Genomic DNA, 27,486 nt, shown 5'->3' with positions numbered 1-27,486 from the left:
TTTTATTTTACTTTTACTCTATATGGTGAGTTTTTTTATATTTGTTGCAAACACAGCCTGGAATATGGAGTTAATCAGATAATATTAAGGCATAATCTGAACAAAAATTAAAAAAATAATAACATCGTAGAGGCATGTGCACATAGTTGGCATCTTGCTAATGATTTTTGTAGCCTAAAAGCACTTATAATCTTTTAGTTCCTTTAGTTGGGATTTTCTGCCAGTATTCTTTGCAAAGAAACTAGTTATCAAATATTTGTAAACCATCTTAGTGGTAATTTTGACAATAGTGCACATCCTACATTGTGGCAAAGCTTTAGAGAACTATTTTAAAAAAGTGATAAAAAGGAAACAATAAAATAATTATGGAATTCTGAAAGAATAAAGGAACCATATTGAAATATTTTCAATTTTCATACTGATCCAGTGTTTTCACATGAAATAAGTGTAAATTGGAGTTTCATATACAAATGGGAATGACAGCTTAAATTGATAGAAATTTTATAAGACATCACTGCTGTAGCCATTTTTATTGCCACTTATATTAACTACATTGCATGGGGTAGTCCTATTCATATTTTAAAGCTACCATAAACGAGTTTGTAGCAGATTTTACAGCTCAATATATGGTTGACGTCTACAGTGACACAAGCAGCTAGTGTAAAAAGATTTGTGAAGCAAAACAGGACAGAAATCTGCAGGTATTGGTAAATAAGTTAATATTGCTCATCATGTTCACCATGTAGTTTTAAATAGGAAGACAAGTTACATCCATATAAAAAGCAAAATTGAAAAGCAGTGGACTCAAAATATAGAGAAATGAAAAAAAAACAACAACCAAAAAAACAAACAAAAAGAATTATGCAATTAAAGAAAAAACATTACATTGACAGAATTCCCAAAATGCTAACCTGGCTTGCGTACCATATATAGATTTGTGCTATATCATTTTTCTAGTAAGACAGCTAAGCAATAACAAATTGTTTCTTAATAAAACTGTATAAAATAGTTTTCATTTTAACAATTTGAAAAAGAGGGATTAGTGGCACATGAATACAAAGTATCACTACATAATTACAACATTTACAAGTCAAAAAAAATGTCAGACATAGAATGTACCTTCAAGTTTATAGCAACACCATCTTGAAAAATGTCCTTAAAAAGGCACAGACAAGTAAAAGAGAACCATGCAAAAAGAAACAAAAACGTTTTTTGTGCAAGGAAGCAAAACTCAAGTTTTGAATAATGAAACAATACATCAGATTGTAATTATTTCCTCCCTCAAAACAATGACCCCCTTCATTTCACTACAGAATACTGTATATATAATAAAAGGTAAGCAGTTGAGAGATTTAAATTCAAAAAGCTGTTGTAGTCATTCAAAAAGAAATGAGTTTTACATTCAAGGTATTTACAATTTCAGAGTTTCAGAGAGCCGTCAAAGATTTAACTACAATCTGTAACCTGTAGGCTTCAATGCGATTGCTAATCCACTTTGTTGTCAGAAAATTGAATCCCCTGTGCACGCTCACATCCAGTTTCACAGCTGATGTTACCATGTAACAATAGCAACTAGTCACTCCAGTGTAAATTCACCACTCATCCTGTACATTCATATCATTATATTTCTGTGCAACATCATTGGATGTATTTCTAGCAAAAGAGAAACTGTTTATTTATTTTTTTATTTTTGCTTTGCTAGCAAATAGCAGCCATGAAAGTTACAGTTGAAAGACACTTGGTTGCAGCTTCTGTGCCACAAAGTGACACTGCTACTTTGAACCACCTAAGGGCCACTTTTTTGTGAAAAATACTTACAATTAAACTGACTGACACTGCAAGTTCTTCTGCAACGTTCCTGGAAGACATTTTCTCAAAACAAACAACAAACAAATTACTTTCAATTTACCCTCTCCGACTTTACTAAGAACCTTTTTTGCCAGCATGGTCCATCATCTGACAGTGTATCGTTTTAGAGAAAACAATTTAAGTCATTATTTTCAACTTACCGTACATACGGGCATCCTTCTTTTCTCTCTTTAACTACTTATGCCACCACGTTTCACAGTCATTTAATACATGCCAATCCAAATATGTCATCACCTGCACTCATAGATACATGAAAGGGGAGAAAAGACTGGCAGGTTATAGATCAGGCAACAGTGGACTGGTCTGCCTTCATGCCTGGCTCACTGAGGGTTACAGGCTGCTTGCCAGCTTGTTTATCTGTCTTCACTCTCCTTTTTCGTAAACTGTGCCCTTCTACACACTACTCCCTGTACCAAATTGCCTGGAGATAAATACAGCAAATAATACACCAAGATACAGTAGAATTCACATTAGTCATTGCTTAATTCCAGTTTAAATGCAAGTACAAATTTCCAGTGTACTACATTAAGCAAGTGTGTTGATCCTCAAGTTTGCTAAGTGCAGGATATTTCTGGGAATTAAAGCCCAGTTTTGTCTTATGAGATCAAATTGTGACAGTTCACAGCATTTACAAAAAATAAAAAGAGGATAGATCAAGTTGAAGAGTCACAGGAGTTTGACATGCAGTCAGTGACCAGTCACAAGCTGAGAAAACTCCTTTTACTTCTGTGTGGAATCTCATTCATCCTTTATTACAAGAGAAGTTTGTTTCCTGCCACAAGCAGCAGAGGGCAATGTATGTCTATTTATAGGTCCCAGTTTCCAAGACTTGCTCAGATTCACTCTGCTTTCTTGTCACTAGGCCACAGGTTCCGATCAAACAACCGGAACAACTGGAGCATCAGCTCATTCTACTGAGAACTACTCATTCCAGCGGAGTCACTGCTAGTTTTTGATCTCTAAGATGGAGGGGTTGTGGTCCAGGATGGACAGAATAATTTTGTCCATGTATTGTCGTAAACGCAGGTTGATTTCCTCCTGCTCCTTCAGGGCTTCCATTAACTGGAAAGGATTAAATGAAGAACATTTTAATTTCAGTTTGCACACTGTAATTTTAATAATTGTACAGTAGTGTTAACAAGGGGGTATTAGTTGACCTGTAGGCCCAATTTTTTTGTTGCTGCCAGAATTCTCATAATAGCTGTACACCAATGCTCATTTGTATGGGCATTGAAATATAGATATATAGAATAAAACTGATACATAGAAATGCTGCAGTAAATATAGATTTTCTGCTTCATCTTAAAGACATGATTAAGCTGATAAGTAAGACTTAATGAGCCATAGTGATGAACTGCATATTATGCATATTAAATTCAAATCAACAATTGTGTAATATCTAGAACACCATCTTGCTGTGATGTCCTAGAAATACTTATGGTTTAACTACTGTATGTAAGGAACCTAAAACTTTTTCTATTCGATTTCTATTACCTTTTCCGAAACACAGAAAAGGTAATATTAGCCCTGTTTATTGTCACAAACCAATAACTAATAAAACTACGCTGTATTCTCAGTGTGTTCAGTGTGTACATCATCTTGACTTTACCTGGTCTCTGGAGGCATTTTCTATCTCTGCAGCCAAAGACTGGGCCTTGGTTTGTGTGGCAATCAGGTTCTTAGCTTCATGTAAGCTGAGGCTGAGAATCTGACCATTCAGATCATCATTCTGCTCCCTCAGCTTCTGGTTCTCCTAAAATACAGAATTAAGATGGCGGTGTGGGTAGTAGAGGGTAGAGAGAGAGACGGAGACAGGGAGAGAGAGAGACAAGGGACAGACAGAGAGAGAGCGAGAGAGAGAGAGAGAGGGAGAGAAAGAGAGACAGAGAGAGAGAAGATAATGAGATAAGTATCTCCACCACACAAATATATCAAGAATAGTGATGTTTTTTCTTTTACAAAATAGTCACTAATCAAGCCTCACACAACTCATGCACCAAAACACTGCATTTGATACATCATCCAGAAGCCATCACAGCAACACACATCTATTGTGCTCACACCTACAGGACATAAAATGGGTTATGCATGTTACAGAACAAACTGCTTTCTCGCATTGTCTGTGTTATAAAAGCTCCATGATTAAGTTGCTTCTGAGTGCTGACAAGAGATCAGTTTGCTTTACCCTTGTTCTATCCATAACCATTAGTAAGGGAATTGCAGCAATGACCCAAATTCAGCTTGGACAAGTTCACTCTACTCCATTGTGATTAGTGGTTAATCAGGAGGTCAAAAGTCACAGAAGCAATTTTACCATCAGACCAGGACGGAGCCGAGCCCCAGACAACACCAGGTGCTGGAATTCAGGGGGAAGAAAATCCTGGGACACATAACGCTGGACACACACATACAGACATTTACAGAGGTGCACAGGAAAGCAGCATAGGCAATCTTCTTTACGATAAACCTCTCACCTATATACAGCTACACAATTTGTCCAATCACGAACAATCAAATGTAATAGATCTAAATCTAAATCCAATGAAAGAAGCTGATAAAAAGACATAAAAATAAAGTATCTACAGATTACTGCTGGAATAAAACCATTATCATGTTGCCCCCTTTTTGCTTGCCTGCACTTCGTGTGAAAAGTAGGAACTGAGGTTACAAAGGTATATGGACCTTATCATCCTTGTGTCGGATAAGGTGCACACCCTCTACGAATCAGCAATTTTGTTTGACTGGCTATGTGTGAAAATAAATTAACCTCAAGGCCTGGTGGTTTTCTTAACTTCTACTATTTATGATATTTTCTTTTCCCTTTCCAAATATACATTCAAATGTCACACTTCATCAAAAGGAGTTAACATCAAAGTTTACTTGTATTATCAGAGCAGACATGTGATAAACACTCAACTACATCCTTATCTATACTGTTTACTTTGTCGGTAAATGTTACCATTACTGGAAACATGAAATCTGGTCTGAACAGACAGACAGGTACCAATAGGCAAATTTCATTTTATCCAAGAGTACTTTAAGAAAATATAATAAAAAAGCACACTGTATTCACTCAGCAACTGCTAACTGCCAACTGGTATTCTGATAAACTGTGATTAAGCTGGGTTGCAGCTCTATTCCATTACCAAATAGACGTCAAGGACAGAGCTGCTTTAATAGAATTTTGATACTGTGATACTCAACCATCCCCTACCCCAATTAGAATGTTTCTCAGTTTTACCAAGAGTCCGCAGACACAAAAATACAGAAACTGTGCCTTGATGTATAAGATGAGCACATGTAATGTTCCTCTGGGAGTACATAAACCAATTTACCATGCTAAATTAATTCTATTTCTTTATACTAAATAGTAATTCCTTGAGTAATTGATAGAAACTCAAAGACATGCTACAAAGCTGTAATTAGTATGATTCATGACTCATGTGGAAGTACACTCAGTACACAGACATCCCTCAAAATCAATAGCTACAATACTCACTTACCATGCACACTAAAGTATTTAAAGAGGGCTTTCATCACTACCTGCTTGAGTCTCTTGGTCTCGTGCTCTAGCTCCACTTCTCTGGTCCTGCTGCTGAAGTCTGACAGGCTCGAAGAAGAGCTGCGGGCTCGGCCAGGTCTCTCTGCCTCCAGCTTAAACAACTGCAAATGCTCCAGCTCTCGACGCAGGTCTTCTATCAGCTAGACACAAGAAAAAGGTCAGGTGAATTTTGTTCTATAATGTCAATGTGGTATTTTTTTAGGTGTGTGTGCTGCCATGAAATGAGCAGGAGATAGAGAGGAGACAAAGAGGAAGGAAATCCATTATGTGTATTTGTGTGTCTGTCTGTGTGCGTGATTGCATAAAAGAATTCTTCCCACCTCCTGCATGGCTTCCTTTTCTTCCTGAAACTGGAGTCTGTTCTGTCTCAGTTTGTCCATCATCTTCCTGTAGAGGTCCATCTCATCCTTAAGGCGGAGGCTGGTGTCCTCCAACTTATCTGTCATCCTCTGTTTCTCCTGAACATGGACATATATACAGAGTTAGTTTTTTTCAAATCAGACAAGCGCATTTACACTTAGCAGTGTTTAACATAAAGCTTTTTAGATGAAGTCTTTTACTTGCTGAATTCCAAACTTACTTGTCTGAAAGAGAAAATGTAGACCAATTAAAAGATAATTAAAATAAACTGGGATTTTGAAAATAAATAGATTTTATTAATATATACAAAATATAATCTACGAAACATAAAATTGACACTAGTAGAAAAGGTCATCCACTAATACCAGGGTCATAAAAAAGTATGACTGTTATTAAGGAATTTTTGATTTAAATCAGTTACGGATTTTGTTTGAAGATTTGAGATATTGCATTAAAAGTTAAAAATAATTTAAGGGTTCAATGTTGAATCTGTATCTTTTTTTGTTGTTGAGAAAGATGAATTACCGCAGTGTTACAGTGAAGCATAAATATCGATCACAGGTTGGGATAAAATCGGAGCCTGAGATGAATAGCAGAAAAATTACCAACAAATGTTAATTAAATGTGTATCACACACCTTATATTTAACAAGCTAACCAAACCAAGTACTGAAGGTCCTGATCCATAAACATGTTTTGACATCGCTCGAGAGTTTAGACTGATGTGTTTTACAGAGAGATGGCTGCAGTGCAGTATACCCGACACATGCATCAGTATTGACGGTTTCAGTACAGTGCGAGCGGATTGGAGGAGCGAGGAAAGAGGAAAGGAGGGGGCCTGGTCACATATGTCAACAACAGGCGGAGCATGTGACGTCATATACTCCAGACCCGACATCCTGACAGCCTCTTTATGATCTCAGGTATCTTTAATCATGCAAGACTCTCTATTACCCTCCCCACCTTCACACGGTATTTGGATTGTCACACCAGGTGGGAGAAGACACAGGACCTGATGCACTCAAATGTTATAGAGGCCTACAGCTCTTTGGCCCTCCGCCCCTGGCCAGGTCTGACTGAAACCTAATCCACCTCATACCTGTGTACCTACCCTGGCTCAAAGGCAGCCCCTTAGGAGGGTTGGCTGTTCTGGGGAGGAGCTGGACTCTCTGCATGTTGTGGCTGAGAGGAGAATGTTGGCAAAACTCCTCTCAATCCTGGACAATCCCTCCCACCCCCTCCACTGTTTGCTGGCTGCACAGAGGAGCACTTTCAGCCAGAGACTGATCACTGTCAAGTGCTCCACAGAACGCCACAGGAGGTCCTTTCTCACAGTGGCCATTAAACTGTTCAACTCATCCCCAAATGGACAATTAGTATTGTATTTATATCTTTTTTTTACTCCTTTAGCTGGGTTTATTCTAATTGATCAGTAGTTTGTATTTGTTTATTGTCTTGGTTTGGTTTTCTTTACCTTTCTTTTTTCTTTACCTTTCTTTCTACTTTAATGCGGAGAGCAGCTGTAACAAGGCAATACAATTTCTTTATGGGATCAATAAAGATGTTAAATATTGACTCTTTGCGAATTTAATAATGTAATAAATTTAGCCGATAAAGGAAACAGATTTTGCCTCAAACTATTTGCTGATTAATTTGCAGTTTTTCCATTGTTACAGATATCAGTAAATCACAGATCACATTTTTAGGAGCTGCTTACATTGTATTTCTGTGGTTGTTCAATATAAAATAACTTTTATGCTTCTTTTGGCAGAATTTGGTCTTTTGGATGGAAAAGGTTGAGACTGCTTCTATGTTTGTCAATGCACCTTTAGGTTCTGTTTTAACCAGAAATAGCATTAATGAATGCCATGTGAAGCTACTCAATGATATTTTTCTCCAATTTACTAACAACACAGATGTTTCCCAACATTAAAACAGGGTAAATGCTTCGAATGTATTGTGGATCCACGTTAATGCTTCATGAAAATATGGTGAAGTTGGTACTTGGGTAGGACAGCATCAAATGAAAAATAAAATGACCTGTTCGCTGGTTCACCTGAAATCAGAGACCATCAACTCTTAAAGATCGAAAAGGCTGCATAGAGCTTTACAATAAAATACAATTTTAATTAATTTGTGGCAGAGCAACACACAGAAATCATTGTTTGTGGCACACTGCAAACTCTCACATTCATTTTTCATTGGTCAGATGGGGCAACAGCAAGACCCATTCTACTTGCCCAATCATGGAGTTTACTTGCCACGGGCAAGTGTTAATGTCCAGCCATGCTTAGTCATTAAGGATGCATCTCTGCATTGTTAAATTATTTTAAAAACTTGTAAAAACCATAAAAATATAGACACATCACAGTGTTTGATATCAACGGTTTTATCAGCATCTGTTTAGAAGGATTCTATAAGCAAACATTAAAAGTGACAAACATTTTTTTATTTTTGTCACACATTTGATTGCACATTTTTTTATAAGCTACAGTACATGAAGAGCTACATTTTACAATTACATACCATCTCAAAATAGAAGTGGGGTTGTAAAGTTTCTAATACCCAATTTGCTAAATACAATTGCAGTTCCTCATTATCTTTGACTTGTGTGCATACATGTTAATCATTATTTGAATATTAAGGAACTGACACTTTTCGAACAGCAGGGGACAACACTGTGTTGACAGGTGTGAATACGGAAATGACAAGGATCTTGGATGTTAGAAACAAAAACAAAGCTTGCCATGTTACAGTAAATGCAACAGAATAAAAAAGCTGACCAACATAAAAGGAAGCAAACATGCAAAAAAAAAGATTAAATATTGACTTACCTCATCCAGTTTCTCTGTCTGTGACTTGAGCCGGCACATGTTAAAAGTCATCTCGCTGTTCTCCTCCTCTAGCTGCTTAATTCTAAAAACACAACCTCCTGTATGTCAGTGTACTTTTATATACAACAGAAAAGAGCATGTGTCTATTCAGATGAGCCACTGTTTCAGACAAACAACCACAGTATATGCTGTAGCTACTGACTAACCTTAGGTGGAATCCTTGAGCTACGTTAAACATTCAGTCTCACATTTTCTAATTTATTTAACATGCAGGCTTATTAAGGTCTATATCCAGGAGCAAATGTGCCAGATCTAATTCTCTATTAATCAAAATAACAAAAACCTATGCCTGTATTTGTCTCACCAGACTATAACCTTATGACAATTCTAAAAACAAGCCACATGTGCTTCTCACCGGTTGGTAAGGAGCTCTATCTGTGTGTTCTTGTCCCTCTCCATCTTGCTGTAGGTCTCTCTGTGTCGTCTTAGACCCTCCTGCAGATTTTGTTCTGCTCGTGTCTCCTGGTCCTTCAGCTGCTCCTCCAGCTCATTAACCCTGAGATGAAGTTACAAAATCTATTAAATACAGTATCATATAGGAACTGAGTGTTATTTTTTGAAACTGTGAATAGTAAATCAAACTGTACTGTGTTGGCAAAATTAGTTACTTAGGGGGAAAAGGCATTAAATTTTCCAAGATGAGAAGTTATCTATTATTCTAAAATAACATTTATTGACTGTACCTGTGTACAAGTTGTGTGTTCTCCTGCTTCAGCTTTGACTTGAGCTCACCATTCATCAGGATCTCATTCTCCAATTCTGCCACCTTCTTCTCTAAAGAACTCACCTGATAGAAACAAGGCCAGCCTCGTAAAAACTTAATTTAGCATTTTCAATTAACACTTAAATTAGCATTAATTAGCATTATCAGATTATGCTCCACTAGCATCTATCGTGAATATCTCATGTTATTGCAAAAGAGTGCAAAAAAAGGTGAGAATTTTTTTTCTTTTATGGGTTTTTACAGTCACACAGAATTAGAATGCCTTGCTATTGCCACTTACCATGCACATCTGTTTAGTGCTTAAAAGAGCAGAGTTAAATAAAATTTTGCTGACACTGATTAGCATATGGACAAAGACGTGGGAAAAAAACAATTTCATACCTTCTCATTGATATCAATGTCACAGGAGTCAATGCTGTCCCGGAAAAGATCCTCTGTGCTGCCGTTACTACTGCTCAAGTTGCTGTTGTGGAGCAGCTGCCTGCTCGAACACACAGAGAAACACAAATGTAAGAGGAGCGACTGCTGAGAATAGATTCAGGTGAGGACCAGCTGGTTCTTACAGTGCTCTGTCCTGCAGTAATTCTGGTAAACAGGTGATACAGGACAAAGAGAAAAGCTGGTCCAAACAGAATTATATTAGCATACACTGAGGAACAAGCACTTAGTAATTGTTGCCCCCTGTTTTACTGATGGAGCAATTTGACAACAGCTAGATGCTGCTGCATTACTGAGATTAGTAATATGGACAACAGGATTTAAATGAGAAAGAAATAAATAATAAAAAAGAATGAATAGAAGAGGGGATAAAGGGAGCAATAAAGTGAAAAAGACAAAAGTCAAAGCAGACACAGAGGACAGTAGAAGGAACAGTTAGAGAGAGCCAAGCCTTATATTGAATGCATAGATCAGGCCTGACAGGCCATTTTCACTGAGCCACTATATTTCAGTGACTGTGGGTAGAAACAGGAAAAAATCCTAGATAAAGAACATTTTGTCCACAACAGATCATGAAGTGTGATGCATGGCTGCCACTAAAAAGATAAAGTCTTAACTGTTTTTTTCGCTGCCCTGGAAGCAGCATGCTGGGTTATAGATCGGATTAATTTTTTCCAGACTGTCTGTTTTTTCTCTGTAACTGGTTAGTAATTAACTGGCTGTTAGAGCACAATGTTCAGGCAGCTGAATGATAAGGAAGCAGTAACTTCTAATCTCGCTGTGTGTGTATGCATGTGTGTCAACAAATACAGCAAACACGTGCAGCAGAGGCTATTAAAATGCATAAACAGTACTGCACAAGTTAGCGACCTTGTGGACGCACAAAGAAGCACATGCACACATACAGGTAAGTGGCCTACCTTCCAAAAGCAGTGCTGGAGATTTTCCTGTTGGGGCTACAGAGAGATAAACAGAATGACAGGTATTTTGATTTATGTGAATTTTCATGGAAATGCCTAAGCTTACAAACATTGCACTGCAAAAAACTGCTGATTGCAATTAAGATTTGTGATATTTAGTGTGACAGATATGTTGGTCAGAAAGAGAGAAAAGGACACTGAAGGACATGTCAGTGATAATACAATGTAACTTCTGGTTCAGTGAACAGGGGTTTCTGTCTGCTCAGCAACTGCCTCAGGGAACAAAAGCCTAAACACTCTTTCAGTCTTATGTGTCTGTCTGTGCTGAGTGTCAGACTAGATTAACAAAAATGAGCAAATATACCATGGAGTCATGCAAATCACACTTGAAGTAGGCATAAAATTAAACATAATTGCCAGCTCCTGGCACAAAAGAGAGAAGTTATGGTCCAACAGCAGAGCGGAAAAATAAAAATAATTCTAAAAACAATAAATTCTGTGCAAATGCACAAACCAGTCATGTGATTCCATCATACAGGCCTGCTCAAGGACTCTAGAAGGTTGAAGTATGCATGTTTTTACACTGCAAATTGAGGTTAGATTAATTTATTTGAGGGATGGAAACTTTTGTGCAAATAAAATATTCATTATTTTACTACAACTTAAGACTTAATATGGCACAACAGTGAAAGAAGGGAATCTTAACCCTAAACCTAAAATACTTACAATGAATATTTAGCTAGTACAAATGTCCATCATCGGAAGTAACAAAAATTGTCAGGGAGTAAATCAAAAAAATACTTGCCAAAATAATTTCACATGCTATTACACTTCAATGTGGCCAATTTAATTAAACGTGTTTTTAAAGAAGTCTAAAATGCACAAGTGACCCATTACAGTAAATGCTGTGCTCAGTGGCAAACGCTCTTTCCTCTCTCCACTCTGAGTCCATTTTGTGTCGCCTGAAATGCTCACTCTTTTAATTGATCTTGGAAGTGTCACGTTTTATATGTTCACATGACCCTTGGCCTATTTTTTGTATTTGTTCTTCTTCATTTTAACCGTGCTACTCCGTTGTAATGTTCTGTGTAATCATATTCTTTATTGTATATTTTTTATAATAAATATATTTTCATTCACATCTCACTGTCTTATTCCTGCTCTTTCTGTTGTTTCACTCCTTTCTTCCACCTATCTCTACTTATTTATTCATAAGGAGAAAGCATAGGTCTAATTAGGAGGGCTGTGTTGGTTATGAGTCATTTCTCTTACAGAGAAATCCTGCAGAGCCAGGACAGAGTCCAAGTAACAAAGAGAAAACAAATACTGCACAGTTAACACTATAATAAAAACATTACTCAACAAAACCGGACTGTCTAATAATGCATCTGCATGTGTTTGTGTGAAACTTGTATTGTAGGTAGACGGCACAGCCAGTAATAGTCACAGATTATGTTTCCAATAATAGGCTCCCTGTTACACTGGTTGATGAGGTAAGCACAGGAGTGGCAGTCTTATGTAATAATCAATTAGTATTTGTATTTGTGTGTGAATAGAAATAATGAGAATGTGTTTGTTGACGTAAATGATGACTTAAAAAGACTTAAAAAGTGAGGGTCAGCCTCATCAGTCCAATGTGAGTAAATCAGTGTGTGCACAACACACACAAAAGCTGACAAAACTTGGTTGTGTCAAAAGCAGTTTATAGTTCCTGTCATGTACAATTAAGCTGCTGTCTTGTAACAACCCTTGTCTTTGTCCTAAATAGAGCTGCCAGGACTAAGACAAATTTTCAAGAAACAGGGTTTTAATTAGAACCTTTTATTTACGCAATTAGATATTGTGTAGGTGCTAAAGTAAATTTTCATGATGTAAACCTTTAATATAAATTTTAATCTGTATAAAAGTGAAAATTACACCCAGAACACCCAGGTGATTTGTTAGATTTGTCAGACAGCCAGAATAAAAGTTTGATGGTCAGAGGGAAAATTTCAAGGGAAAGAACCTGTGAAAAGTTAAAAACGTTACTCCTTACTTAAGTTCTATTAACAACTGGAACTTGGTGGTGGGTGTTTTGTGTAACACTGTGTTGTGTGTGCCTCTGCAAGTGTTCCCTACCTGTTAACCTTTAGGTTTTTAAGGCGGGCCTCTAGGTCATTTAGTAGGTTGACCTTCTTGCTGCACTGGGAACAGTAGACTTCCATGAGTTCACCAGTGTAATGCTGACGCACCTTGCGAGGAGTCTGGCCTGCACTGTGAATAGACACAGACAAACATGCAGCCTTTAATATGCCATTAAAAGAAAAAATCTGCCCTTGTTTTCAATAACCTTTATTAGAAACTATTTCTGAAACATCACTTTTTGTTTTTTGACAGTTTGTTTTTTCATTCGCAGTTTTGTCTTAGAAACCAATGATAATAGGATTGGAGGATCCTTTTGGTTTAAGGGAAACTTCATCAAGATTAGTGAGTGGACCTTTAACTCACTTTGTACTGTTATTATTTAAACTTCTTTCTTGTGCTATGTTGCTTGGACTTCATGTAAATCTGGGTCTCATTTTGTAATTAAAACTCCATGCCAACTCCATTTGGAGAGGTTTGTCTGCTTGGTGTGTGTGAAACAAGCATGGAACTGTATTGCCAGTCTATCAGCCGGGAGACTTAATCCCATCAAACATAGGCCTGCGATGAATATTAATTACGAATTAAAGGCAAGAACTCTTACGCTAAGCTTCTAAAGTCATGAAACTGAAAAAAAAAATGAATCAAGTAATGATTCTGGAGCATGCAGAAACTCATGTCTATGATATTGAAGCTACAGAATCTGGTCAGTGTCTTACATTTTGTTTCATCAACACTAAAAAAATGAAACACAAGAACACGTAACTGAACTGTATAATATTTGCACTTAGTAGTGCAATAAATGCAAATGTTATAAAGTTCCCAACCTCTGGTCCATGGACAGGTACAGGAAATGAATTGCCACCGGACTGAAATTCCATTATATGACTGAGCAAGAAAGCTGAATACTTAGCTTAAATACTTAACACTTAACCTAATAACACTCTGTCACAACTAAATCAACAGGTTACTAACAGGCCAGTAAACAAGATAATCTATCAGTAATTATCCACTTAGCTACTCCATTAGAACATGCAGTGTTCCTATTACCGGTGTAACTAGTTAACTTAAGAACAAAGCAAAAAATATTGCTTCTTCAGAGGAGGAACAATATTGTCAATGTAAGAACTAAGTTTAGGAACCACTATATCAGTGAGCTCAAGTCAGCACTGATACCAATATTGGCATTCCAATTGTGCCTTAAAATACAATATTCTACTGAGCATTCAACTTAGATGAACAAAATGTTTCTTTCTCTGTTACCTAGAAGGAACAGATGACCCTAGATCAGAGTAACCATTGGTACGGGTCTCGTCGTCTGGGCAGGGACTGCTGGGAGTGTAGTCAGGTTCCTCCCCCTCCCCGTAGTCCTCAAACTGCTCCTCGTTCAAAGAAGCGGAGGAACGTGTCGATAGGTCAGATGTCACTGAGATGCTAGTCTGGCCACACCTGAGGAAGAAGAGTATTATAGAGAATGTGCAATTATATTATGGTGTGTAACTGTTTGGGGACTAAGGTGCTAACTTGTGAAGCAACATATTTGGTCTGTTTACCTGTGCCTGCTAAAGTTGTTATGGGTTAACCTGAATGGGTTATGTTTTCTTCTTATCTTTTGTATGGCTAAAAAGTAGTTTAAACTGTTGAACTTGAGAGAGATTGGAAAGATGAAGAGGAAGAAAAGGGACCCTAGTTGGAGAAATTAAATTGCAATAGCAAGTATAAGATTGATAAAAATATGAATCCATGTTTTACAGTGGCTGGGTGCAAGACCTGCTAACTGACACACCGGCGATTTGTTAGAGTACAGCCATAATCACAAAAGTAAGGCAGCCCTCATTTACTGAGCTACTATGGCTGCAGCACTGACCTACCATGGTAAAATTTGCAGAATCACCATAAAGTCAATAATGAACAAAAGCGGCCCTGTAAACTATAAATTACACACTGATACAGAAAAAGGTGTACGGCTCTCCCTAAACATAATGTTTTGTTTTTGCATTTTCCTTAAAATGAAGGCTTACTTCTCTACAGGGAAAAATAGATCCCTCAGTGTGTCTTCCTTATCCACTGGTCTGACTAGTCCGTCTGAGGTGTCTGACCCTTGGGTGCTTTCCACAGCACTGTCTCTGTCCGATTCTCTCTCCTTGCCCTCGTCTGCCACCTCCTCCTCAGGCTCCTCCACCTCTCCGGGAACAGGTTGGCACTTAGGGACGGGGTCAGGAGAGGTCCGCGTGCACATGATGAACGGACACTCCTCCTCACCACCCTGGAAGATAACATAAGGTAAGTCAACAGAAGATGAACAGTAACTAAAATGACAAACCTAATGGCATCATAAAATTTAAGTTAATAAAGGGCTTGTCTCTCAAAAGAAGTTAAAAATATTCAAATCTCAGAAAATCATACTCAACAAAGATACTGTTGCCTGTACAACAATGCTGTCTTTCTACAAAATAGATAAAACAAGAGCTCAGATAAAGTCACACTACTTAATAGTAGCAACAGTCACTCACTGACCTACAAACGTGTACTCCATAGCTAAACATCTTTCACATTTTTAATTTTTAGGACAGTGGAGCTTCTGTGTAAACTGCAAATGTGGGTTGGATGAAATGCTCACAAATCAATGTTGTTGCAGATATGGATGGTTAGATACCATTTCCATTTCCCTTTTACAGAGTTCCTTTGCTGTGGGAATGGTCCTGAGTTTACATTGGGGGGTGTAGAGGGTCATAGAGTTGAAATGTCAAACAGATCAGTAGTTACAGGTCCTGCTCCATCGCTTTCCACCCTGCAATGGCTAAAACCTATTGTAATGCAACCCAGAACAAGGATTTATCTCAGAAATAATGAACAGCTGAAACACACAACACAGTGAAGAGGGGGTAGGTGAAGATGATTGGATAAACAGGAGAGCATGATGAGTGATATGTGGGGTAAAAGTGAGTAACATCAAGGTGGACAGGGTGTAAAAGATCTCTGGATTAAATGGATTGAAATTAGAATAAAAGTCTACAGCTAAAGTGAAGTGAAGAAAGAGAGGCTGAGATTAGAGGAGAGTGTAAAAGCTGTGCAGAAAGATGAAGGAGAGTAGCCTGGTTGAAGATTGGGACTGTTCTGCATCCTTATCACACACAGCCCTGATATTTCATTGTTTTAAGCTTTACTGATGAGCATGTTTGGGCTTAACAGTGTATACTGTATTACTGTAATTATCCAAAACAATGATTATATTTGTTTATATCTCCGTAACATATTCAATTAAGCACAGACATGTCAGTAACACACACACACACATACACACACTGAAGGGCCTGATATGCAATTAAAAATTGAAATTTTCCCATTCCACACTTTAAACGAGGTTTTACAGTGTCAACATGGGTCATAGAACTTGAGACAAAGGACAAAGGTGTTTTTTAACATTTAGGTCATCTTTCTTATTTGTAGCAATGGAAAAAAAAACATGACTACAACAATTCCAGAAAACTCAACAAGCTAATGCAGCTAGTGACCTGACACCTGTTGTACCAGTGAGGGAGAAATGTTTTTTCTTCCATAGTGTAAGATCTGCTAGCTTACTTTCTTCCTGACAGTGTATCCGCGATATCTGACCAACTCATGTTTTCTTGCAGGAACATTGAAACTGTGCTGAAGTGTCATGATGCTTCGGGATAACAGAAGCACGTGCCATCACATGGACTAACAGCGATTGTTTCAGGCAAAGACACAACTGGATTGTAACATCCTATAGTGCGCGTATGTGTATTTTCAACCAAAAGCACTTTTGTCATCACTCTGAGCTGTACAGATAAAAAAATCATAAAAAAGATAGAACTGATTAAGGAGAACTGTGTGTGTTTACAGTATGCCTCTCTCCGTACTCGCCTGCAGCAGAACAGCCTGGAGGCTGTAACTGCCAAAACGTGAGCCTACAGAGTGTTTTGAATTGCTTGATTCCCTGAAGCACATACATAGCAAGCCTGCCAACTGCCAGTGGCTTTGATCTGAGGATCCAGAGCAGATTTCAATTCTAAGATCCGCTGGGTGTTCTTTACCTGAAGTCTGACACCCCCTTTGGCCAAATTACCCATAAATGCTTACGTGGGCTCATCTCTGTGTTTACGGATGAGTTGTGAACATGTATTACCTATGAGCATGTGAAGGCTTCCAGTTTTTTAAGTATTATATCTAAAGTGTATAACAATAAATTATATGTTTCTTTTTAAGACAATTATAATTTATGTATACAATGATACTATTTTGCATATTAAACTAAAAAGTTAAATGTCCACAAACTACTACTCATTTAAGCTTTTTTAAGCTTATTATACTTAAATATTAGTAATTTTTAAGTGTATTTGCATTAACCACAAATGCAAGATAGATATGAAATAGCATCTACAATGCATTATACATGTTTATAAATTGCATCTCTCTAATATAGACTATAAAGAATATGCAGATTTATATCAGTACTTAGCATAACATGCACATGTACATATTTGATCATATTTAAAAAAACTCTGGTCTGTGAGTCTGTTTCTGCAGGGTCTGACCTAGTTAACATGCAGAAATACTATCATACCTTTCCTGCCCTTCAATTCAATTCAATTCAATTCAACTTTATTTATATAGCGCCAATTTACAACAAAGTCATCTCAAGGCACTTTACAGAATAAAGTCCAGACTACACAAGTATGTAGAAGCAACCCAACAAATCCCCCTTGAGCAAGCCCTAGGCAACAGTGGAGAGGAAAAACTCCCTTTAATGGGAGAAACCTCCAGCAGAACCAGGCTCAGGGTGGGCGGCCATCTGCCTTGACCGGTTGGGGTGAGTGGAAAGTGGAGAAAGAAAAGAAAAGAGCAACGAAAAGCAACAACAAAACAACAAAAAGCAACAACAAAACAACAAGAAAAGCAACAACAAAACAACAAAAAAGCAACAACAAAACAACAAAAAAGCAACAACAAAGCATCGTACAGGTTGTAGGATATAGAATTAATGGTATACAATGGTGACAAGTAAATGTATAGAGAAAAGCTAGTTCAGGTTGAGTGAGCAGTTTAACTATAAGCTTTATCAAAAAGGAAGGTTTTAAGCCTAGTCTTAAAAGTAGAGAGGGTGTCTGCTTCCCGAATTTGGATTGGAAGCTGGTTCCACAGGAGAGGAGCTTGATAGCTAAAGGCTCTGCCTCCCATTCTACTTTTGCAAACTCTGGGAACCACAAGTAGGCCTGTATTTTGGGATCGAAGTGGTCTAATCGGGCGATACAGAACTATGAGATCTTTTAAATATGATGGAGCTTGACCATTAAGAGCTTTGTATGTAAGGAGGAGGGTTTTGAACTCTATTCTAGATTTTATGGGAAGCCAATGAAGAGAAGCTAGTGAAGGTGAAATATGATCTCTCTTTCCTAATCCAGTCAGCACTCTTGCTGCAGCATTTTGGATTAATTGAAGGCTTTTTAGGGAGTTATTAGGACACCCCAGAAGTAGGGAATTACAGTAGTCCAACCTAGAAGTAACAAATGCATGGACCAGTTTTTCGGCATCACTTTGAGACAGGATGCTTCTAATTTTAGCAATGTTCCGTAGGTGGAAGAAGGCTGTTCTAGAGATTTGTCTTATATGTGATGTAAATGCCAAATCCTGGTCAAAAATAACTCCAAGGTTCCTCACCGCAGTACTGGAGGCCAAAGTTATGTCATCTAAAGTAACTATATTGTTAGACAGCATATTTCTCATGTTTTTAGGCCCAAAGAGGATGATTTCAGTTTTGTCTGAATTTAGAAGTAGGAAATTGTAGGACATCCAGGTCTTTATGTCTTTTAGACATGCTTCAAGTTTGACTAATTGGTTAGTATCTTCTGGTTTCACAGATAAATAGAGCTGGGTATCATCTGCATAGCAGTGGAAGTTTATGGAATGTTTCCTAATAATTTTGCCTAAAGGTGACATGTACAGATTAAAAAGTATTGGTCCTAACACAGAGCCCTGTGGAACTCCATAGCTAACTTTGGTGCATAAAGAAGAGTCATCATTAACATGAACAAGTTGGAATCTGTCTGACAGATAAGATTTAAACCAATGTAATGTGGTTCCTTTAATCCCAAATCCATGTTCTAGTCTCTGTAATAAAATGTTGTGGTCAATGGTGTCAAATGCGGCACTAAGGTCTAGTAAGACGAGTACGGACACAAGTCCATTATCTGAAGCGAGGAGAAGATCATTGGAGACTTTTACCAGTGCTGTTTCTGTACTGTGATGAGCTCTATATCCTGACTGAAAGTCTTCATACAAATTATTCCTGTAAAGGTGATCACATAATTGTTTTGCAACTACTTTTTCCAGGATTTTAGAGATAAACGGGAGATTTGATATTGGTCTATAGTTGGCTAAATCACCTGGATCAAGACAGGGTTTTTTAAGTAATGGTTTGATTACAGCAACTTTATAAGCCTTTGGTACATAGCCAGTTTCTAAAGATAGGTTAATCAAATCTAATATGAAAGTGTCTATTAAAGGTAGAACATCTTTAAGCAATTTGGTTGGAACAGGGTCTAAAAGACACGTTGTTAGTTTTGAGGAGGCGATAGTTGAACTTAGCTCAGTGAGATCTATGGGTGAAAAACAGTCTAAGATGGATTGGGGCCTTATTGAGGATTCTAGAGCTGTTGTACATGAAGATCTATCTGTAATATTTGTAGGGAGGATCTGGTGAATCTTTTCCCTAATGGCTGCAATTTTATCAGTAAAGAAAGTCATAAAGTCATTGCTGCTCAAACTTAAGGGTATACTAGGCTCAACAGAACTATGGCTCTTAGTCAGCCTGGCTACAGTGCTGAACAGAAACCGGGGGTTGTTCTTGTTTTCCTCTATTAGTGCAGAATAATATGCTGTTCTGGCATCACGGAGAGCTTTTTTGTACATTTTTAAACTGTTTTTCCAGGCTAACCGGGATTCTTCTAAATTAGTGGAACGCCACTTCCTCTCTAATTTTCGTGACGCCTGCTTTAAGCTGTGCATTTGTGAATTGTACCATGGAGGTCGGCTCCTCTGATTCACTGCCTTTTTTTTCAGAGGGGCAACTGTATCTAGTATCATACGCAATGAGGCTGCAGAATCGTCAACTAAGTAATCAATTTGTACAGGAGTAAGATGGCTACTCACCATAGTATTGACACATGGTGGTGAAAAAGATGAAGAGATAATTTCTTTAAAAATATTCACAGCATTTTCAGATAAACATCAACTATCCTAGTTGTCATTAATGCTACACCCACGACATTGTTGCCAGTTTATCTCAGGGCCAACACAGAGAGACATACACAGACAGACAAACATTCCCACATACAGAACATTTAGAGCCACCAATTAACCTAACATGCGTGTCTTTGGACAGTAAAAGTACCTTATGAAAGCCCTCACAACCAACATTCAAACTCCACAAAGAAAAGCTGCAGCCCGTAGGTAAATTTCAGAATTGAAGACTGGCAGCTGACATTTTCTGGGTAGAAGAAGAGTGAATGAACAGTTATTGAAATGAATAGCAACATGAAAAGTTATATATGAGACTTCAAGGCAGAGAGACTAACACAGAAAAGCTCTCAAAAAACAATGGATTACTTACACCGTTGGAAATGTAAGAAGTGAGGAAGTGAGGGAAACTAAAGAGAGCGAACATGAAACATGAAACATGAAACATGAAAATGGAAAAAAAAAGACAATACGAAAGATAGAAGGTAAATTAAACTTTTTAAAAACAGTTTAACAAACAGACTTTACATTTGGAAATCTTTCTGAAGCAGTGAAAGAAAAAAAACATTAATTACCTACCTACAAATATCAGTATGGCAGTGACATTACACAAAGATGGAATCTTTTTTTTATTGATGACCACTAACGATACCATGTCAACACAACCCTGTTGCTCAAAATGCTCACAAACGTATTGGTCATGCAGCACAACAACTGTAGGTGACTACAGTATAGAAAATAGCGAGATACAAATGCTACTTTCCTGCAATTACTGCTACAGAGGTAAACATACTGTGGTTTTCTGTTATGAAATAGTGTGTTTGTGTAAGGAACAGTTACAAATATTCCTTTACCAAAAAGTCCTGCACTTAACATTATTTCCTTTGATATGACCTATAGTCACATCAATAACCAATTTAAATACACAATGCAAATTCCTCGTGGACATAAATAGCACAGAGGTACAAACAGTAAAGATTATTCTTAGGAAGTCAGATCAAACTGACATGTATTGATGGGAAAAAGAATGAATATAGGAGAAAAAAAGAGGTAAAGTGGACAAGAGACGTTTTTCACAGCAGACATTTTCACATGTCACAGCAGAATTAGCACAGGTGTAATTAATAGCATTAATACTGGCTGCACCTCAGGTCCAGCAACCTGCTATGCATGAAAGATCACTGGTAAATGACTTTAAGCCAAAATTAATGGAATTAGTAATGTAATCAAAGTGAGACTATCCTTTCAATAAAAACATATCATTCGTTTCAGCAACCTATATATGTGTTTATGTTATCCTCTAGAGGTCCAAGAAATTCAGACAAAACCAAAAGAGGATGTCGTGTGACACCGTTCCAGAGGAAGTTCCATGTAAATAAGAGGTGGTAGTTGAAAAGGTCAACAAAGCATCAGACTTGAACACAGGAGACTGCTGTTTGTTTACTGCTGATTTCTTTAAACCACGAGATTGACCTTTCCCTATGTTGTTGTAGATTTGATCATTTTTCAACAATGAAAATGCAGAAACAATTGTTTCGAAATGTACAAAATATGTCTTGTCACTAGGGGTGCCCAATCAGAAACACTTCATGCTTTAGAAAACAAATTTTGTTTTTACTCTAACTTTTCTTTGTTTTCATAGTAAAAACCAGAATCCCCTTGATTGGCTAAATAATGTGTCACATACAAGGAATTTGACTGGTTTAAAAAAACAAAACAGCCTTAGAGTGTCAATATAGTAAAAGTAACACGTCTGTACATAGAAAACAGAAAGTGACATAAAGTGACTTACTAAAAGGCCAGTTAATGTGAGGTGTTCAATGCCTCCATCATTAAAGGCCAAAACAATTTAGTGTTGTTTTCCCAACTAAATATTTGGCCAGTTAAATTTCCACCTCTTAGTTCATTGCAGCTACTACTACTACTAATAATAATAATAATAATGTATATAATATCATATTTTATTTCTTCAAAAGCTTCAAAAATTTTCTCTCTTATAAGGCTTTACATAAGTTAAGGAGTGTGAATATTTGAGAAACATTTTTGTGGTACGTCATTTGAGCAAAGCTAGATTAAAAGAGTTATAACTTATACATAGATTTAAAAGGTGTTGCTTGGGTGAAACAATATTGTACAACTGTTGACCAGCAAACATGTTGCTAAACAATGGAGCAAAACAAGTGTTGTGCAAAAGACTTAAGAAGTCAACTTAAAGATGCAGCTCTACATCAGTGAGGGGTGTGATTCGATGAGCCGACACATGAAGTGGGATCCCTTAGGTCAGTCCACAGTGATGAAGTTTTGATTTATTGAGTTAGCAGTAAAGTGACTGGAGGACAAGCGGAAGAGTAAAACACAAATTGAAAATGGGAAAGAGGAGAATAGAGAAGGGCAGATGAAAAAGAACAGACATGCAGACAGATAGCACAAGAGTCTCTGCTCTCTGCCTGTGTTTGTCATACTGAGCTCAAAAGATAAGAGACTTTTTGTGCATCTCTCTCCCACTGTTCATTTCATTCTTTCTTACTCTTACTTTCTCTCTATTCTTCTAAGCTCTGAGCTCCTCAAGTGCTGCCAACTACCAAAATATTCACCTATAAATTGAATAATTTGCTGCTTCAGCTTTGATAGTCATCATTTTGACTATCAAAAATTGCTTGTCTCATCCTGAAATTCCGATACATCTGAAAGGTAACAAGAATGTGGGAAAAAAGAGCATCAAACCACACAACCATACAAGGATATTCAGATTTTAAAAAATTAAAAACGCTAATATTAAATTTTAAATATCATTAAGTTACATATTTGTGGGGGCCCTATGGCTCAATGGGTATGGCATCAGGTTGGGATGCATCCAACGTAAAAATCTCAAATCAATGTGCGGAACATGTTCAACTGTGGCGACTCCTGAAGGAACATGCTGAATGCCGTTGATCTACTGAGTCAAATAATTCAGCAATTCTAAAACAAAATGGCAAATATTTGCTGGATCCATCTTTTCAAATGTAAACATTTTGCAAACATTTTTACAAAACATCATTACAGGAGGAACATTAACACAATGTGTGTGTATGTGAATGTATCTGTCTGCATGTCTGCATTACTCACATCTTATGGTATGCAATACTCTTCCTACGCATGCACACACTCACACATTACACACAGGGGAAGTAATGACTCATATTTTGCTACCGTTTTGTCAACACTATCAGAAACTTAAGTTTCAGCAAGCGAGACAGACACTTGCCCAAGAGTACAGAAACAACCAAGACACCCCATTGTAAGATCTTTTAAATATAACCGATGTTCATCCTTGCTCATTTATCTTTACGTCACAATTAAGTGAAACATCAACACAGGAGCTTGTGTAAGCGTGTGGCTTACACCATACAGTATGAGATAAAAAACCTACCAGTCTAAAAATTTGTTTAAAGTGCAAAACGCACACAAATTTGTTTCTACCTGATTCCTGAGAAACAGGTAGCAGCTTGGATTACAAGGAATGTATCATTAGACAAAGGACAATGTAGGGAGGGACTGGAGCAGCACACTGCAGACTTTGTGAAGGTACTTTCAATGTAACCAGCCAAGATACACACAGGAAACCAAAAAGAGGTGAAGCAGTGTGTGCCCGCACTTGTGGATGAGAGAAGTCCAACAGAGACTTCTTTCTCAATCCAAACGTTTGTGTGCGTGTGTGAGGGCGTGTATATACAGATGGCCCGTTAAACAAGGAGAACTTGAAATATAGCTTATGATTTTATTTCTAAATGTGAACCTGTATCTCTAACTACAAAGACACAGTTCGCCCAAACATGTCAAGACAATTTCCCTCCATTAGTTGTAAATTACAGGCCACAGAGATAGTGATAACGGTCTTGTTGATAGCTGCTGGTGCATATCTTTCAGTCAGTATGTGAATGTGTGATATAAAAAAAAAAGGAAATATTATTCCATATCATTAGGGCTGATAAAACTGGGGTGTACACTATGAAGCTAAATGTTTGTGTGCTCGTGTGTAAAAAGAGTTATGAAGTATTTATACAGAGGTTTTATACTAGTATAATTAGGAACTGTGATATCAACTGAGTAGGTGTTTATCTAAGGAATAATAATTATTATCTAATGAATATTTTAGTCTATAAAATGTTTTTAAAACTGCCCCTCATGGTTTTCCAAAGCCTAGAATCAAATCTTTAAATATGATAAACTAAAACCTGAAGATAATGAATTTATAATGTTATACAAAACTAAGAAAAGCATTAAATCTTAATGTATTTGTTGATGGAAAGTGAGATTTTTTTGGTTTTGGATCTGCAGTCCACTGATTCAAGATTGGGATGATTTATTTGTTCACATTGAATAATCCTAATTTTATCTATTGCAAGAAGAGTTAGATTTAGATTTCAAGAAAAGCACAACAGTCATTTGTAGTGATTCTCTGGTTCACTCATTCAAATCTCACAGCCAAAGTGTTATGTCCAGTGTCCATTTTGTGTCCTAAAATTCATGTATAGTGAAAGAAAAAGAAAGCATCTCACTGTCTTTGTGTAACAAAGACCATTGTCTTTTTTTAAGCAACGGCCAGCCCTTTTGCTGTCGTCCACTGAGTGGGGTCTTTTTAGACTTTCACTGGTTGCAGGCACTCAGCAGTTGGTCAGCGTCTTATCTGCTCTGTGTCAACTTTGTCATTCAAATGTTTCCATGTTTGCAAAAGCATTTTAAAAACATTTCTAACGAAGAAATTCAAACCAGGAAGGCTGCAAATGTTTAGCACAAATGCTAAATATTTGAGTTTGCAACTCCAGTATATCAAATCAGTGTCAAGTAATTTTTGTTTTTTTACACAGTTCATTATTTGTCTATTAATGTAAGGAGTGGCTGTTTTCCCTCCTGCAGATTAGCCTCCATTCATCCACTGCGGCTTAGTACTGCACGTTAATCTAGTTATTCTAGTCTCGTTATACACACTGTCGAAACCACCCAGACAGTCTAAGGAAAAAACTTACAGGTAAAACAAATGACCAACTATATATCAACACGTAAAAAGTGTCCAGTATGAAACAAGAGTCCATGAATGTTCTGAGTCCAGGACAATAAGCAGAACAAGCTGCTTGGCTGAAGAGTAAATCTCATTATGTAATGTCCAGTCACATACCAGGAGTATTCACATCGACAATACAGTCGGACGTCACATGTTGCTGTTGAGATGTTCACAACACAAAACACACCTTGCTTTTGTATTCTTCAAATAATGAAAACATAACAGAAGATACAAAGAAAGATTCAAGAAGTACCACTTTTCCAAGAGGCTAATACCATTTACACTCAAAACTGTCAAAAGACACAATACTTGTTATTTTTGTAATTGTTCTGGAAAGACACATTTAACTTTCACAAACATGTTACTTATAACTTTATTTACATGTACAACATCTAAAAGGTCCTGCAGATAAATCATGTAACTTGAAATGTAATATCAAGTTACCACTACCATTTAGCATTTGACACTATGTTACTAATGTGATTTTCCAAATAAAATGTTCATGCTAATAGTTACATTTTACATTTCTGCCAAACCACAATAGACACAGTTACCTTGAATTGTTATGATACTATCACTAGGTCCATGACTGCCTAATAAAATCCATACTGTATAATGCACATTTACTTTAATTACTATAGTTCTCCTTTTGTCATTTTCTTTCTTTTCAGCTGTCTATTAATCCCATTACTATCAGAAAGAGCTAACAGAAGATGCTCTTGAGTGTAGTGGAATGACACAGACACCAACAACTGAGCAAGACAGACAGTCAGACTAGCTGTGAGGCAGGGCCAACTACATTATTCAAACACAAACTAGGTGACAATGGACTCTGTACAGCTGCTGAACCACCAACTTTAATTAGTAAAACTACCCGCAACATATAAACAATCTTTCTTCTTTTGTCTGCCTTTTTTTTTTTTAATAAACCACTCACGTCTCTCTATCGACCACCTCCTCTGTATTGTTCTCATTCTGTCAAGTAATCTTTCATCACCCCACATTTCACCAGGCTGGGTAAAGTCTTGTGGCTTACCCTGTTAACTAGTGAGGGGAGTCCATCGTCAGCAGTCCCCCTTTTTCCACCAGCCGTGCCCTCATCCACTGAATTCATCCACTCACCCTGTTCACCAGGGCTAAATGTCAGCTGCCTCAGCTCACACACAGGTGTTCCCTTCAAAGCTAAGAGGGGAAAAACGTCTGTAAAGTCCACAGGGTGAGTCCCTGTTAGTGGTATAGTCCAAAGAGAGGTAGAGGAACAGAGCAGGATGTATCGTTCACTTTAAAACACTGCACTGGCTGCCTGGCTCTTCCTAAACAGAATTGCTCTCTCTCTGCGCCACACACATACACACTCACACACACAGATACAACCACACACTCTGCACCTTACACGCTCAGTCAAACCCGGTCCCTCTCTTTCTCACTGGTTCGCCGGCTGACTTGCATTCACACTGTGAGAGCTCAGATCAGGCAACAGTTGTTGAATTCATGGCCCCTCCTCTCCCTCCCCCCCCCCATTCCACCCCCCTGTGGGTGGTTGCTAAGCAACTGGCTTTTTAAGGCGGGGCTTGTGAGTGTCCTCACATTGCTGCACACTCTGCTCACGGCTGCTGCCTACTCAGGCTATATTTGCATATGAAGCCCTGCCTGCTTCTCTGTCTATTGCTGCTGTAGAAGAGGCCAGTGGCTGTGTGGGCTGTAAAGGTGGGGGGAAGTGATTGTTGTCAGTAAAACTGAAACACTTCGTCTTCGGTGATGCAGCAGATTCCACTAGAGGGGACAAAAAGAAAAGAAATATTGGTTCGTCCTGATGGGAAAGAGAAAATGAGTTTAGAATACCATTTTCATCTAATGCGGTGTTTTCCACACATACAACACACTTAGCCGGGCTACCCGAGTATATTTGACCACCCCCTTTTTTAATCTGTGTAAGAGAACAATGACCCCTGCGATCAGATGACTATGAGACTATTTCCCTTTTCCTTACCACAAATACTACTTACTGTATTTGCAGCTTAAAATGTCAAACAGCAGCTCAGATAACCTGTTGGTAAGGTTACTTCCATGATTTACTGTAAATTGATGACAGGACAACTGAAACATGTTGTTGGTGTGTGTGCTCTCTACAAGTTGGTGGAGAAACAGGTTTTTAGTACAACAAAACTGCCTGTGTCACAACTGTCTATTTAGGTTAAAAAGTCTCACTTTGTAACAACTCTGAACAACCAGTGGACTTAGTGTCTATGTACTGGTGTTCAACTAATCTTTGACAATTTTAATTGTCATAGGCCA

At 37.7% G+C, this 27,486-nt stretch overlaps 1 protein-coding gene across 2 annotated transcripts; it reads right to left on the bottom strand.

Annotated features, from left to right (window-relative positions):
* Positions 1-702: 702 nt before the first annotated feature.
* rab11fip4b (RAB11 family interacting protein 4 (class II) b) lies at positions 703-26,659 on the bottom strand. 2 transcript variants are annotated; one of them, XM_067497671.1, is made up of 14 exons: positions 26,228-26,659; positions 14,909-15,153; positions 14,151-14,336; positions 12,885-13,019; positions 10,767-10,802; positions 9,790-9,889; positions 9,368-9,471; positions 9,040-9,180; positions 8,625-8,706; positions 5,752-5,889; positions 5,413-5,571; positions 4,184-4,264; positions 3,479-3,622; positions 703-2,931 (listed from the first exon to the last, which is right to left on the bottom strand). In XM_067497671.1, the coding sequence occupies exons 1-14, from the start codon at positions 26,303-26,305 to the stop codon at positions 2,815-2,817; spliced, it is 1,746 nt and encodes a 581-aa protein (XP_067353772.1). In that variant the 5' UTR covers positions 26,306-26,659; the 3' UTR covers positions 703-2,814. The 2 variants fall into 2 exon arrangements, with proteins under 2 accessions (XP_067353772.1, XP_067353774.1); XM_067497673.1 differs by lacking the exon at positions 4,184-4,264 and having other exon boundaries at positions 26,228-26,658.
* Positions 26,660-27,486: the final 827 nt, after the last annotated feature.

The sequence above is a fragment of the Channa argus genome, chromosome 3, assembly GCF_033026475.1.
Source record: "Channa argus isolate prfri chromosome 3, Channa argus male v1.0, whole genome shotgun sequence".
Taxonomy (NCBI): domain Eukaryota; kingdom Metazoa; phylum Chordata; class Actinopteri; order Anabantiformes; family Channidae; genus Channa; species Channa argus.
This window is presented reverse-complemented; position numbering and strand designations above follow the sequence as displayed.